We start from the raw sequence: 14,353 nt of genomic DNA, 5'->3' as shown, positions 1-14,353 counted from the left end.
ATTTTTATTTTTCCTGTCTCTCTCTCTCCTTTTTTTAAAGAGCCCAATATTTTCTTCTATGCCCAGGGCTTCAATCAACCTTAATCTGCCTCTGGGTGTTCAATGAACTTAGAACTTCAACAGCATAAAAAAGGACATGGAAACCACAAAAAAAGAATCAGTCAAAAGTGAAGGATATAGTAACTGAAATGAAGGTTAATTTATGGGGAATCAACAATAGAGTTGGTGAAGCCAAGAATTAAATCAGTGATTTAGAATATAAGAATGTAAAAACCCAATGAACATCAATAAGAAAAAAAAACAACCAGAAATAAGGAGAATAGTGTAAGGAACCTCTGGGACAACTTCAAGTTTACCAACATTTGTCTCATGGGTATGCCAAAAAGAGAAGAGAAAGAGGAAGAAATTGAAATACTATTTGAAAAAATAATGACAGAAAATTTCACCTAACTTGGTGAAGGAAGTAGACCTATGAGTCCAGGAACTACAGAGAATCCCAAATAAGATAAACCCAAAGAGGCCCACATCAAGACACATTTTAGTTAAAATAGCAAAGGTTAAAAACAGAGGGAGAATCTTAAAAGCAGCAAGAGAAAAGCAGTTAGTTATCTACAAGGAAACTCCATAAGACTGTCAGCTGATTACTCAGCAGAAACTTTGCAGGCCAGAGGGATTGCAAAGAAATATTAAAAATGACAAAAAGTAAGGACCTACAATCAAGATTACTCTACCCAGCAAAGCTATCATTTAGAATCAAAAGTCATAGAGAGCTTCCTAGACAAGGGAAAGTTAAAGGAGTTTATCACTACCAAACCAGTATTATAAGAAATGTTAAAGGGTTGTCCTTAAGAAGAAGGAAAAAAAAGATAAAAAAATATGAATACAAACAATAAAATGGCAATAAATACATATTAATCAACAATTGAATCTAAAAAGCAAAACAACTAAACAAGAAGAACAGAAACAGATGCATAGATATAGAGAACATTTTGACTCTTGCCAGATGGGAGGGGGTTTAAGGGGAGGAGTGAAGATGATGAATCTGTAGTTGATTTCACTTCAGTTGTACTTTGAGCTTTCTGTACATGCCTTGACTGGGGCCATGCCAGTGTCCCCTTGCTCAAGCCATCATCTTTGGGCTTTTCATGTCATTGACATTTGGGCTCAAACTGGCTAGCTTTGGGATTATGTGGATTATCCCTGCTCAAGCTAGTGACCCTGTGCTAACAAGCCCAGCCTCAGAGCCAAACCCTGAGGTGTCTTGGGGTTTTGAACCAGACACCTCAATGATCTGGGTCAACACTTTATTTACTGTGTCACTACCAGTAGGACAAACCATAACATAATTTAGTAAAGTAGGTGTATATAAAATCAATATAAAAAATCAATAATCTTAATATATACCAACAATAACCTGCTAGAAACTATAGTAGAAGAGAAGGTTCCATTTAAAATAATAACAGCAACAACAAAAGATAAACCTCTTAGAAATCTATTTAAAGAAAACGTGCAAAATTTGTCTAGGAAAAATTTTAAACAATCTTGATGTATGCAAAGACAAAATAATACATAGTTGAAAAATTAGAACAGATTTTTATTGAGGTGATAGAATGACTCAACATCATGAAGATACCATTCTTCCTACATTAATAGTTAGAAGCAAAAAGGTTTAGGTGTTCTGGGAGCTAAGCAATTTGGTTCAAAACTATGTATGGAAAAATTATAAAGCCCAAATATCTAGAAAAATCTTGGAATAGAAGAAGGATACAATGGTACCTTCTACCAGATTGTGAAACACACAATTAGATCTCTCTAATTAAAGCAGTGAGACACAGGTGCACAGATAGATAAGAGAACCCTATGGTATTGGTGTAGGGCAGTGGTTCTCAAACTTTTTTTTTTTGTATTTTTCTGAAGCTGGAAACGGGGAGAGACAGTCAGACAGACTCTCACATGCGCCCGACCGGGATCCACCGGGCACGCCCACCAGGGGGCGACGCTCTGCCCACCAGGGGACGATGCTCTGCCCCTCCAGGGCGTCGTTCTGCCGCGACCAGAGCCACTCTAGCACCTGGGGCAGAGGCCAAGGAGCCATCCCCAGCGCCTGGGCCATCTTTGCTCCAATGGAGCCTTGGCTGCGGGAGGGGAAGAGAGAGACAGAGAGGAAGGAGAGGGGGAGGGGTGGAGAAGCAGATGGGCGCTTCTCCTGTGTGCCCTGGCTGGGAATTGAACCCGGGACTTCTGCACGCCAGGCCGACACTCTACCACTGAGCCAACCAGCCAGGGCCTCAAACTTTTTGAAGTTGGGGCACATTTAAAATTCTACAAATAATTGTAGGTATACTACATACAAATTTCTGAGAAATATGTTATAATAATTTAGTCAAATATTAAAGAAAAAAAATAAAGTCCAAGCATGCTTTTATGGTAATTAAGTGAAATAAATACAACAAAATTAAATTTATTCTGACATTAAAAAACATTTTTATGTTACTTTTTTGAGTTATGCTTAGAATTCGTAAAAAAGAAGGGTTAAAAAAAACAAGGTTATCTTTTATTTTTTAATAATTTTATTTTTTTAATGGGCGACATCAATAAATCAGGATACATATATTCAAAGATAACATGTCCAGGTTATCTTGCCGTTCAATTATGTTGCATACCCATCACCCAAAGTCAGATTGTCCTCTGTCACCTTCTATCTAGTTTTCTTTGTGCCCCTCCCCCTCCCTCTTTCCCTCTCCCTCTCCTCCCTCCCCCCGTAACCACCACACTCTTATTAATGTCTCTTAGTCTCACTTTTATGTCCCACCTACGTATGGAATAATGCAGTTCCTGTTTTTTTCTGATTTACTTATTTCACTTCGTATAATGTTATCAAGATCCCACCATTTTGCTGTAAATGATCCGATGTCATCATTTCTTACGGTTGAGTAGTATTCCATAGTGTATAGGTGCCACATCTTCTTTATCCAGTCATCTACTGACGGGCTTTTTGGTTGTTTCCGTGTCCTGGCCACTGTGAGCAATGCTGCAATAAACATGGGGCTGCATGTGTCCAAAAAGGTTATCTTTTTATATATATAGATACATTCTTAGTAAGATTTAGTAAATTCGGCAGGTCCTGGTGCAAATGTGTTAAGTTTTTTTCATTCTTGTGTTTATGAGAAACATAAATAATATAATGATCTGTTAATAATAAATATAATAATGATGTGTTAACAAAAAGAACAGTATTTCCATAATGAAATGGTATAATAGAGTAACTATTTTCATTTTTATATCTGGGCACATGCTGTGAACCAGCGCAACTAGAAATTCCACATCCTAAGTGGGAACTGTGTGGAATTAAGAAAATATGCAGAATTAAGAAAATACGGGGTTGTGAGGGCCCTGTAATTGCTGCTGGCAAGAACAAAGTGAGCCCCAAAACCACATTTTGCTTTTTTTATAGGGTAAAGTGAGGCCATTAGCAAATCAATGGTCTCTGATCATGTTTCCAAGGCAACCCAAGAATTTTACCAAGTGCAGGAAACCCCCACCATACATATCATTTTAACTTTACACCAAACAAAGGATAGAAGAAACTTGCCTCCAGTCTTTCCGGAGAACATAGGGGGTGGGATAAACAATCCAGCACCATAGCTTAACAGTTTTTTGCAACCCAATGAGGCAAGTGAGGTGGGAGGTTGGGCAAACTGTCAGCTTATAGTCAATTCCCCACACCTCTGTCCCCAAAAATCTAAGCTCCAAAAACTCTGTTGGTTTTTTGGTCCCCAGCAGGCACATATTTCTCCGGAATACCATAGGGCACACCTGAAAATCTTCTAGGGTGCACCAGTGTGCCGTGGTGTACACTTTGAGAACCACTGGTATAGGGTAAAGTAGCATCTTAAATCTCTGGGAAAAAGATAGATTTTTAAATTAATAGTGTTAGAATAATTAGGAAAAGATAAAATCTCACCCATATTTCACACCATACATAATAAACCCCAAACTGTTTGAAGACCTAAATGTTAACAAAATAAAACCGTATGAAGATTATAGAATACATGAGTGAATTACTTTATAACCTGGGAGCAGAGAATGTTTTTCTAAATATGACAAAATTCAGAAGCAATAAAGGGGATTTGACAAAAGTGCAAAGTCTTTTCATTATAAAAAGAAAATGTTAAAGAAAGTCAACAAATAGCAGAGAAAAAATATCTGCAACTATATCAGATATAAAAGGCTAGTTAATGATTTAAAGAAATTAGGAAGAAAACCAAAACATCATATGCAGAGAAATGAACAGTCATGTCTCAGTAAAGGATGGTCAAATGGTCCTTAAGCATATGAAGAAATGCTGAAGGCACTATGATAGGTGAAGGCGGCTTGGAGCCACACTGCTGACAGAGGCTCTGAGGTGCCTCCCAGGTGGTCATTTTGTAAGACTGCTCAAGCTTTACATTTTACATTTATGGTAAGAAAAAAAGTTCTTAAAAAACCACCTGAAAGATAACAATTCTTACTTATCAGATTGGCCCAAGTTCAAGTCTAACAACATATTCTCTTTGCAAGACTATAAAGAAAAAAGGCACTTTTGTGTGTTGCTGATAGTAATGCAAAATGTACAACCCAATGAACAGATATTCAATAATATTTAACAAAATACTTCTTGACATAGTAACTTCAAATCTAGTAATTTACACTAAACATGCATTTCCATAACAACACATGGTTATTCATTGTGGCTTTTGGGGCAATATTATAGGAGGTGAAACAGCATAGTAAACAAGGGTCCTTACACACAATAGACTGTTCTACTGCTATGAAGAATAAGGCCAGCCTCTAATAGGGGAAAAACAAGGTGCAGAGAAGTCTATATGTAGTATGCTACCTTTTCTGTAAAGAAAAGAGGGAAATAAGAATGCATACCTTTATTTGCTTATTTTTCTTGTCAAAAGACATGAAGCCAGTGAAAAGTGCTATCCTTAGGAGCATGAGGGGTGCAGAGGGATTGGAGTGAGGTTTTCCTTAGTATGCCTTTCTATATCATATTGAAACATGAAAACTTTAATATATTCAAATAATACAATAAATCAAAGAGGAAAAGTATTAAGTCCCCAAATTGAGAACAAATTGAAACAAATAAACCTAGCAGTATATCAATCTAGAAACACAGGAAATAGGCTATTTCATGTGACTTTTTATCATAAGTAATGTGACTCTAATTCGTAGTGAATTATAATCTAAGGAAAAAGTGCTACAATGAAATCTTAAACTTCATTCAGTAGTTCTATATTTTTAATAATGGTTTTGAAGTTATTTCATAATTATTATAGCATAAAGCAAATAATTAAATTTGCTAATGTTTTAGGAAGTATGATTTTTAATTTAAGAGAAAAGAGATATAAATTTAAAAACAAAAGTAAGGGAAACCTATAATGTTAAATTTAAATTAGAAATATTAATATGAATTTATGATTATTTTTTTTAATGTAGGAAACTCTGACCACTGAAATGTCCTCAAAACAATAACATCCCAATGACAATGAGCACATCTACTGCCCTGATGGTAGTTTCTAAGTTGTTTCCCACTAAGTTCCAGGGTTCTTTAAAGAAATTTCAGATTTGGCTGATTTCAGATTTGGTGCAAGGAAAGTCCAATGTGAGCCCGGGTCACCTTGTGTCACAGAAAAGCAGAAAATACTCAAAGACTAGTGGGTGTTCTTAAAAGTCACAAATACTATTTGGTAGAAACTCCCACTGACAGAACTTTGGACAATTTGGGCATCACAAGGGACAATTATTTTGTTTGTTTTACATTGAATAAATTAAAAACCCAAGAGTGCAAAGTGATACTCATAGACAGATGGATAGATAAATAGATATCATTAGTTATGCCATAGTACTATTATGTCAATTCTAGTGAAATAATTAATTCACAAAGTGCTTTTACCTAAAACCATTAGGTAAGAGTTATAAGGTAACAAAATAGCCCATACATCACAATGTATTACCCAGTGATTATTTGGTAATTGCCAAAGGAAGCACCTTTATGACAGAGACACCCGGAGTAAGCACCTACCTTGGTGATCAAAGTTGGTAGCATTAATAGTGAGGTGAGACATCTCCTGTCTTATGTGAGAAACACAAAGTACACAGACTTACCAATGACATGTTTTTTCTAAAACTCTTTACTGCACATTTAATTAAGTCTTCAGATCTCATGTCTAGTTTCATTAAATGATACCATGAAGAAATTATCAAATCTTGAATGTGGAATATCTACAAACATGGGTTCTCCATGCAAGTTTAAAAGTAAAAAAAAAAAAAAGAAAAAGGATAGTAGAGTTCTAGATTTTAAAAAAAGATGTAACAAAGAAATATAGTGCTTGAATAGTGATAAAATTCTGATTTAACAACCCACTTTTAAGTATATTGTGGGAGATAATTGAATATGGATCCAATATTAGCTGGTATTAGGAAATTAATTTTAATTTCTTAAGTGTAACAGTGGTATTGTGGCCACAAGGCAGAAAGTCCTCTTTTAAAGAAATATTTAGAACATAACAAACATGACAAACATAACAACTGATGAATCTGTGTGATAAATATTAAGGTGATCATTGTGCTGACCCTTTAACTCTTCTGCCTGTTTAGAATATTTCATAAGAAATTAAACAAAAATGATTCCAAAAAACTCTTATTTGATTTGGAAGTATATCAAGAACAAATTGTTGAATTAAAATGCAGGTTAGAAAACAAATGAATAATATTCACTAATTTTTGTAAATGTGCATAGTACTCATTGAGCAGTCAAAATATTTTCACACCAATATTCATAGCAGCATTCTTCAAATTAGTCAACAGTTTGAAACAACTTAGTGTCCATCCATGGATGCACGGATAAATAAATTGTGCTATATACTTTTAATGGAATATTACTGAGTCTTACAAAGGAAGGAATTCTGACATGCTAAAACATGGATGGGCCCTGAGGGCACTATGCTAAGTGAAATAAACATGTCACAAAAGAACAATCACTGTATGACTTCACTTACATGAGATCCCTAGAGTAGTCAGAATGATGGAGACAGAAAGTAGAATGGTGGTTGCTGGCAGCTGAGGGCAGGGTGGGGAACAGAGAATTGTTTAATGGGTATAGAATTTCTTTTCTGGAGATGATTACCTAACAATGTAAATGGACATAGTACTACTAAATTGTATACATAAAAATGGTTAAGATGGTAAATGTGCGTATTTTACCACAATTAAAAATTAAATTAAAAAAGAACAACGTATTTTGAGAGTTATTTCTGTAAGAGTTTCTGGACAATTTTAAATATTCTTTTCCATTTCTATATTGTTTTATTTTTTTACATTAAACATGAATTAATTTTGCAAAAATCAAAGACCTATTTTTAAATATAAAGTACTGCAGGTTTTTATTGTTTTATAAAACATGGAGGCAGTAGAGCCTAATATTTAGGAAAATAGATTTTCATGAAAAAAAATAGAAATTGTTCATGTAGTCTGAGGATATTGTCAAAAGCAATAAATATTCATTGTCCTGGAGATGAGTGGCAAAAAATGGGGCTCTGATTACCTCCTGTGGGCTGAGGTTGCGTTGGCGAGCTTGGCCTGCTGACTGTTGGCCAGACCTGCAGAGCCTGACCTTGCTCACAGCTGAGACTCAGTGGTGGGGCCTCCTGGAACCTTGTTTACTTGGTGTCTGGCCAGCAAGGAGGAGTTTGATGCTGTTGTTGACCCAGGGCTGGCCTGCTGCCTTGACCTCCACATCCATTCCAGCCCTCACCTCTCTTGACTGCACCCTGGAGGGTACAGTGTGTGACAACTTCGCTTCAGAGCCAGGCTTTGATCTTGCCTCCCAGAATCCAGTTTCTGTTGAAGTTGGTCAGTCCTTCGGGTCTACAGTTATTACCCCCAGTCGACGACTCATTTCAACCCTGGCTGACCTCTGCGTTTTGACCCTCTGGCTCTGTCGGATCCCAGACCCTGTATTCTATTTGCATTGGAGAACCTAACAACTGAACCCTGCATGTGTTCACATAATCATAAAAGCCACAACAGCACCATGAAAATCTCTAAAATTTCTCACAGAGCAGTACTCACATTTATGTGCACAAGATACTTTGAAAAGCAAATTATTACAATTCTGTTTTGTTTCTCATTAAATGAATATTTTCTGTTTAACTTAAGGTACTGTCAACATAGATCACTTAATATCAGACTATGTATTCATTTAAAAATTTTTTTGAAAACAGTAAAGAGCAGAGAACACATAACAAACACCTGCGTTCAGACCACCCAGAATTAACAAATGTTAACATTTTTAATGATTGTTTCAAGTCTAGAATTCTCATTTTTAAATGAAATTGTACTTTTTGGTACAGGCAGAGCCGGCCTCGAGAAAACAGTGAGGTTGGTCATTTCTTCCCTGCTGTCTTCTTCCCTTCCCTGGCAGGTGAATGCCCAAGTGTTCACGGCCCTTGGTCTGCAGCTGGCCATGCTGTGCCTCTCCCAGCACAGCTGTGCTGGCAGCTGTTACCCGAGGTTCTAGAGGGAATAGTGGAGTCCTCAACTCTATTAGAAATGAGTCCTGGGTATGAGTCATGCAAAAAGTCCAAGCAGAAAAAGAAACACTTACTAGGACAAAGGAAAGTGATCATAACTTTGCAGAGGACTCTCCAGGCGCTGGGGCTCAGAGAGAAATGCATTTAGGAACTGAGCAGCTGTTGCTATCCCAGCTTGCTTTCTGCTTCATTCTTTGCTCTTATTCAGTTCACACATTGGAAAAGAGATTACCATGACTTCTGTGTTTACATATAATGTATCCAGCCACATGAAGTGACAAACTGGCAGAACTTGTGTCACAATTCCACATGTCAGAGGGAGCAAAGCTGATAGTCCTGCCTACGTCAGATATCCATCTTTGGTTCAGCAAACTCTGCTGAGTGACTAAGTCGTATATGTGAACATGGCTGCCAGGCCCAGTTATTGTGGGCTTAAGGTCTGTGGGCTGTTCTCAAGAAGGCATCCCTCCCCTGTACATGGCTGCATGTCTTCCAGGGGACAATCAAGGCACTTTGAGAAGCACACACTGAAGTCTTATCAAAAGTTAGGAATGACCCTCTAGGCTGAACACCTTGAACTTGGGAAAGTACAAGAGGGTGACACTGATGGCAAAGAGAAGAATAATGAAGACCACCATGAGGGCAATTAGTACAAGTGTTTTATGGGGGGGGGCTTCTGTCATTAAAAGGCCCATAGAACAGGATTTGCATATGCACAAAAATTCCCTTGTTTATGAATGGACTATGCGCTAAAGTTGATGTTGTTTTTTTTATTCCTTCTGTGAATGTTTAGACCCTAATGTTCCGGGGACCTAATGAAAAAACAGTGACAATCTAACCCCAAACTTCTCCAAAGGGCTTATGGTTTGATGTGGACTCTCATGTGTAATATAAAAGGTGACTCCATTCTTGAGCAATATGACATAAAAGGAGGACTTCCTCGTCTGTCTGCGTTCACTTGCATTTCTGAAAGTCTGTGCGTGAGTTTTACCACTGCAAGCCATTTCAAATATTCTCTGGACTGAGCAGGATAGACGTGTCTAAATATATATAATGAGGTCATGTGTATATTTCTCCACTAGCTCGTAGATACCAACAACATAATTCTAACAGTAAAGCTATTTTAACCATAGAGATAGTGATAATTTATAGTACTTTTTCCTGAAGAAAATATTTTTTAAGCTCAGACTTGGGATCGTGAACAAGAGTCCTTTGTGGAGGCTGTGGATGAGGCTCACACACCACGGATCATTTGTGTAAACTGTCCTTATTGGCTTATGAAATGCCACTTTTCTGGGCTCTTTTACCCTCAAGTGCTGAGAATTTCACTTTATGAGGTTGGGGCTGCAACTTCCATCTGCTCCACCAGCAGCATGGCCTGAGTATTGGATTGATAGTCCAACACAGAAACTCATGGGCACATGATTTCACTTATATGTGGAATCTAAAAACTAAATCAAACAATAAGGACAGAAACTGATTCATAGATACAGAGAACAATTTAATGGTGGCCAGAGGGGAGGGGTTTGGAGAGTTGGGTGAAGAAGGTGAAGGGATTAAGAAGTACAAATTGGTAGTTACAGAATAGTCATATGAGCTAAAATACAGCATAAGGAATATAATGAATAATATTCTAATAACTATGTATAGTGTCAAATGGGTACTAGATTTATCAGGGTGATCACTTTGTAAGTTATATAATGTCTAATTACTGGGGTGTACACTTGAAACCAATATAATATTGTATGTCAACTGTAATTGAAAATAAAAACTTTATTTAAAAAAAAGAAACTCAATCGGCTTTGCTCAAGATTGCTATTTTTAAGACTGACACAGGATGGTTGACAACACAGTGTGTAAGGTGATCGTGCATTGGTCCGCTGACTTCCAGCACAGCCTCGTAGGCATAAGAGGTGAGGCAGAGAGCATGCAGACAAGCTTCATGGGAAGCCATTCACTTGGGGTCCCCTCAGCTTTTGTCCTTGCTCGTCTCCGCCTCCTCTCAGTATGCGAGGGGCACCCATTCTCAGCGAGGCTGTGTCTCCTCACCAAAGCCTTTCACTCATGACTGACAGTCAAGACAGTGGGACTGAGGTGCCTGGCCCACCTCAGCGGTCTTGTTCTGCATTCAGTGTGCATAATTCCTTGACTTAGTGCTCTAAGGAGAACTCAACCAACCCAATGGTCAGATCCTCCTGTGTCCCTGTGGCTAAAAGATAGGTCACAAATATCTGTTAATCTGGGGTCAGGTCTTCCTCATGTTTGTATCCTAAACACGGAGTCTGGCATATGGTGCTTGATAAGTAATTGTCTGGTGAATATTCAGTTTTGAGCTATAAAATTTAATTATTTTATATTCAGGTTATTTGTATGTCTGATGTTTATAAATAAGTAAATGATTACTACAAACAGAACTAACTTATTTTTTATTTTAAGAGTAATTTATATTAAAGGCTTTTGGCTTTTGTGCTGATAAACACTATGATGATTGTCACTTAATGTCCTAAACTATTGTCTTTTACTCTGTCTTTCAGATTATTTGAATATATTTTGCTCTACAAAGATAGAGTGATGTTTCAGATTGAACAAGCAACCAAGCAGTGCTCCAAGATCACCCTGACAGACCCCTGGGACCCTCTTGACATTCCTCAGAACTCTACCTTTGAAGACCAGTACTCCATAGGGGGGCCACAGGAGCAGATCACCGTCCAGGAGTGGTCTGACAGAAAGTCAGCTAGATCGTGTAAGGGTTCAGAAATATAAGGATGGGTTGCAGACAGCATTATGGGAAAAAGTGTTTAAGTCCATTAAGGAAAGTAGTTGTTAGGGAAATTTATAAGTGTGATCAAATTGTCTAATCCCCATTAAAGTTCTCATGTGTATTCTGCTAGTTGTATAACACCAGAATCATGTGTCAAACACCTCCGCCTTCTAGCACTATCTGTATGTACCTTTCTGTCACATTACCCGTTATGGACTTAGCTTTGATTCTGACATTTGATGATCCCTCTACCCCATCTGCCTAGACCAATGGCATGGAAAGTGTCTGCTAAGGCACGCATTAGAGTTGGATGTCTCCTTTTCCTTTCCCCACATCACTTCCTAACGTCACAGTGACCAAACTTACTGCCATTATTTTTAGTGTCTGCTTTTATACATAAATGTGAAGCTCTTCTCTGCTCTGCTGCTAATGCACCTACCCCAAGACTGTGAGAAATGCAGGCCTTTGTGCTGTGGGAAACAGTATGACAATTCAACAAAAAATAAATATAGAATTACTATATGATCCAGCAATTCCACTTCTGATCATATACCCAAAAGAATTGAAAACAAGGACTCAGACATTTGAAAATTCATGTTTATAGCAGAATTACTCAAAATTGTCAGAAGGTGGAAACACCTAAGCCTCTATCAGCAGATGAATGGGTAAACAAAATGTGGTGTGTTCATATAACGGAATATTAGCTTTCAAAAAGAAGGACATTCTGCCACATGCTAAAACATGGATGAGCCTTGAGGACATTATGCTAAGTGAAATAAGCCACAAAAGGACAAATACTGTATAGTTCCATTGATATGATGTAGTGAATAGTCAAGTTCATAGAGACAGAAAGAAAATGGTAGTGGCCAGGGGCTAAGGAAAGGGGGAATGGAGAGGTCAGGAGGTAGGAGGAAGGGAGACTTGGGAGTTAACATTTAATGGGCACAGAGTTTCATTTGGGAAGATGAAAAGTTCTGGAGAGGATGGTGGTGATGGTTGCACAATAATGTGAATGTACTTAATGCCACTGAATTGTACTTAAAGGTTAAAATGGGAAATTTTATTTATAATTTACCACAATAAAAGATAAGGATTCTGCCGGTCTTCTATATTAAAAAGTCACGTCCCTTTCTCTTATAGATGAAACATGGATTGGCATTTATACAGTCAAGGATTGTTATCCTATCCAGGAAACCTTCACCAAAAACTATAGTGTGATATTGTCCACACGGTTTTTCGACATACAGATGGGCATTAAAGACCCCTCAGTGTTTATACCGCCCAGCACGTGCCAGACGGCCCAGCTGGAAAGGATGAGCGAGGATTGTGCCTGGTAAGCCTGGGGACACAGGAGTGACAGCGTCCGACATTAGACACTGGCTGCCCTCACTCAAAACAAATTTAAGACTTGAGAGATGAGAATCTTCTTTGGAGATTGACAACTGATGTGTTTTTGTTGTTGTTTTTCTTTCTTTTTTTTTTTGTACATATGAATGATGTGGGCTACTCAAGCTGTTTACGAGAGGGACTAGGATGGAGACAATTGGTAACATGAAAGGTAGAGATGAACGGGGGGCTCTGTGTGGCCTGTCTGGGTGCTGCACCTCTGTGTTCAGGCGTACACCAAGGCTGACGACGGGCCGAGGGTCAGCGGGAGCAGCTGGCCATGGCAGGGAAGACTGTTCCCTTACTGACATTACTGAGAATCACCAGATTCCTGGCACATGGTGATAATAAAAAAAGAGAACAATTTTGGTCAGCTTATTAATTTTTTTTTCTTTTTTTTTTGTGGGGACTCATCCGGGATGTGAGTTATTATTAATTTTTAAGTTCTTATTGCCTCCACCAAGAAGTGACTGCTCCCCTGCCTTCACCCTATTCTCCCCTATTCTCCCTAGGCCACTAAAAAAGTGATCCCATAAAATCCCTTTCAGACTTAAGAGTCTACGGCATGAGCCAATTGATATAAATACTTTACTTTGAAAGGAAATGAAAGATTATAATACAAAGTATTCCTCTAAAGAGACATTTTAAACAGGAGAGTTTTAAAATCTTCATGTCTATTTCTGGGTGAGCATGAGCCTCTCACTGTATGCTTCCTTTTTTCTATGCAAGAGTATTGATACTTATGCTGAATCATCACATCCTCATCAGGAGACCTACAGAGAAAGACAGGTAGTATTCTAAAAAATACCACTATACTGTGAGTTGGAAGATTATTGTCTCCAAAATTCTGCGTTAACGAAATGCACTATGCTTTCCCTCGCCTTGGCCTTCCTGGGGTACTGTCTCTCAGCCTCTTTATCTACCTGACTTCTTATCATCCTTCTTAGGTCAGCTCACACAAGCACTGAGAATATCTCCAGAGCCTGGACTGCGTGCACACTGCAGCTTATGCATGCTGTTTTAAGTACTTATGTAGGCTGTGTGTTGTTTCCTGCAGACTGGACACTGTCACACACTAGCTTGGCTAGAAGCTCCTTCAGAACCCATACTGTGTTCTGTTTACTTTTATATGTCCAACACCAAATAAGTGCCTGACACATGATGATGCCCTAAAAATTTGTAGAGTAGAGAATGCCAGCCTCTCTAGTGCTTAGTTTTCTCATCTGTTAATGAAGTTGAGTTTGCTGATCTCTGGGGAGACTCTTAGTATTAAATTTATTGTTCTAGATCATTCTATTATTGTGTTTCTTCAGCACATCTATCTATCATCTATTACCAGGAGAAATGTGTGACACATTATGCTGAAAACAGTCTGTATTACTCACTATTTATATCACTTCAATAAACAAATTTAATTGCATTTCAAAGTGTTCTTTTTTTTTCTTTTTTTTTCTAAATTTATTTTTCTGAAGCTGGAAACGGGGAGAGACAGTCAGACAGACTCCCGCATGCGCCCAACCGGGATCCACCCGGCACTCCCACCAGGGGGCGACGCTCTGCCCACCAGGGGGCGATGCTCTGCCCCTCCGGGGCGTCGCTCTGTTGCGACCAGAGCCACTCTAGCACC

General features: G+C 38.2%; 1 protein-coding gene across 2 annotated transcripts in view; it reads left to right on the top strand.

Annotated features, from left to right (window-relative positions):
* EPDR1 (ependymin related 1) overlaps positions 1-14,117 on the top strand; it is a 43,512-nt gene extending 29,395 nt beyond the window's left edge. Inside the window, exons 2-4 of one of the 2 annotated variants that reach the window (XM_066272155.1) lie at positions 11,114-11,322; positions 12,481-12,673; positions 13,674-14,117. In XM_066272155.1, coding sequence (XP_066128252.1) covers positions 11,114-11,322; positions 12,481-12,673; positions 13,674-13,881 — 610 coding nt within the window. In that variant the 3' untranslated portion in view covers positions 13,882-14,117. Of the gene's footprint in view, positions 1-8,399; positions 8,471-11,113; positions 11,323-12,480; positions 12,674-13,673 lie in introns of those variants that run through there. The other variant, XM_066272156.1, reaches the window with a different exon arrangement.
* The last annotated feature ends 236 nt before the right edge of the window (positions 14,118-14,353 follow it).

The sequence above is a fragment of the Saccopteryx bilineata genome, chromosome 4 (genome assembly GCF_036850765.1).
Source record: "Saccopteryx bilineata isolate mSacBil1 chromosome 4, mSacBil1_pri_phased_curated, whole genome shotgun sequence".
NCBI classification, from domain to species: Eukaryota; Metazoa; Chordata; class Mammalia; order Chiroptera; family Emballonuridae; genus Saccopteryx; species Saccopteryx bilineata.
The sequence above is the reverse complement of the archived record's forward strand: the minus strand, read 5'-3'. Positions and strand labels throughout refer to the sequence as shown.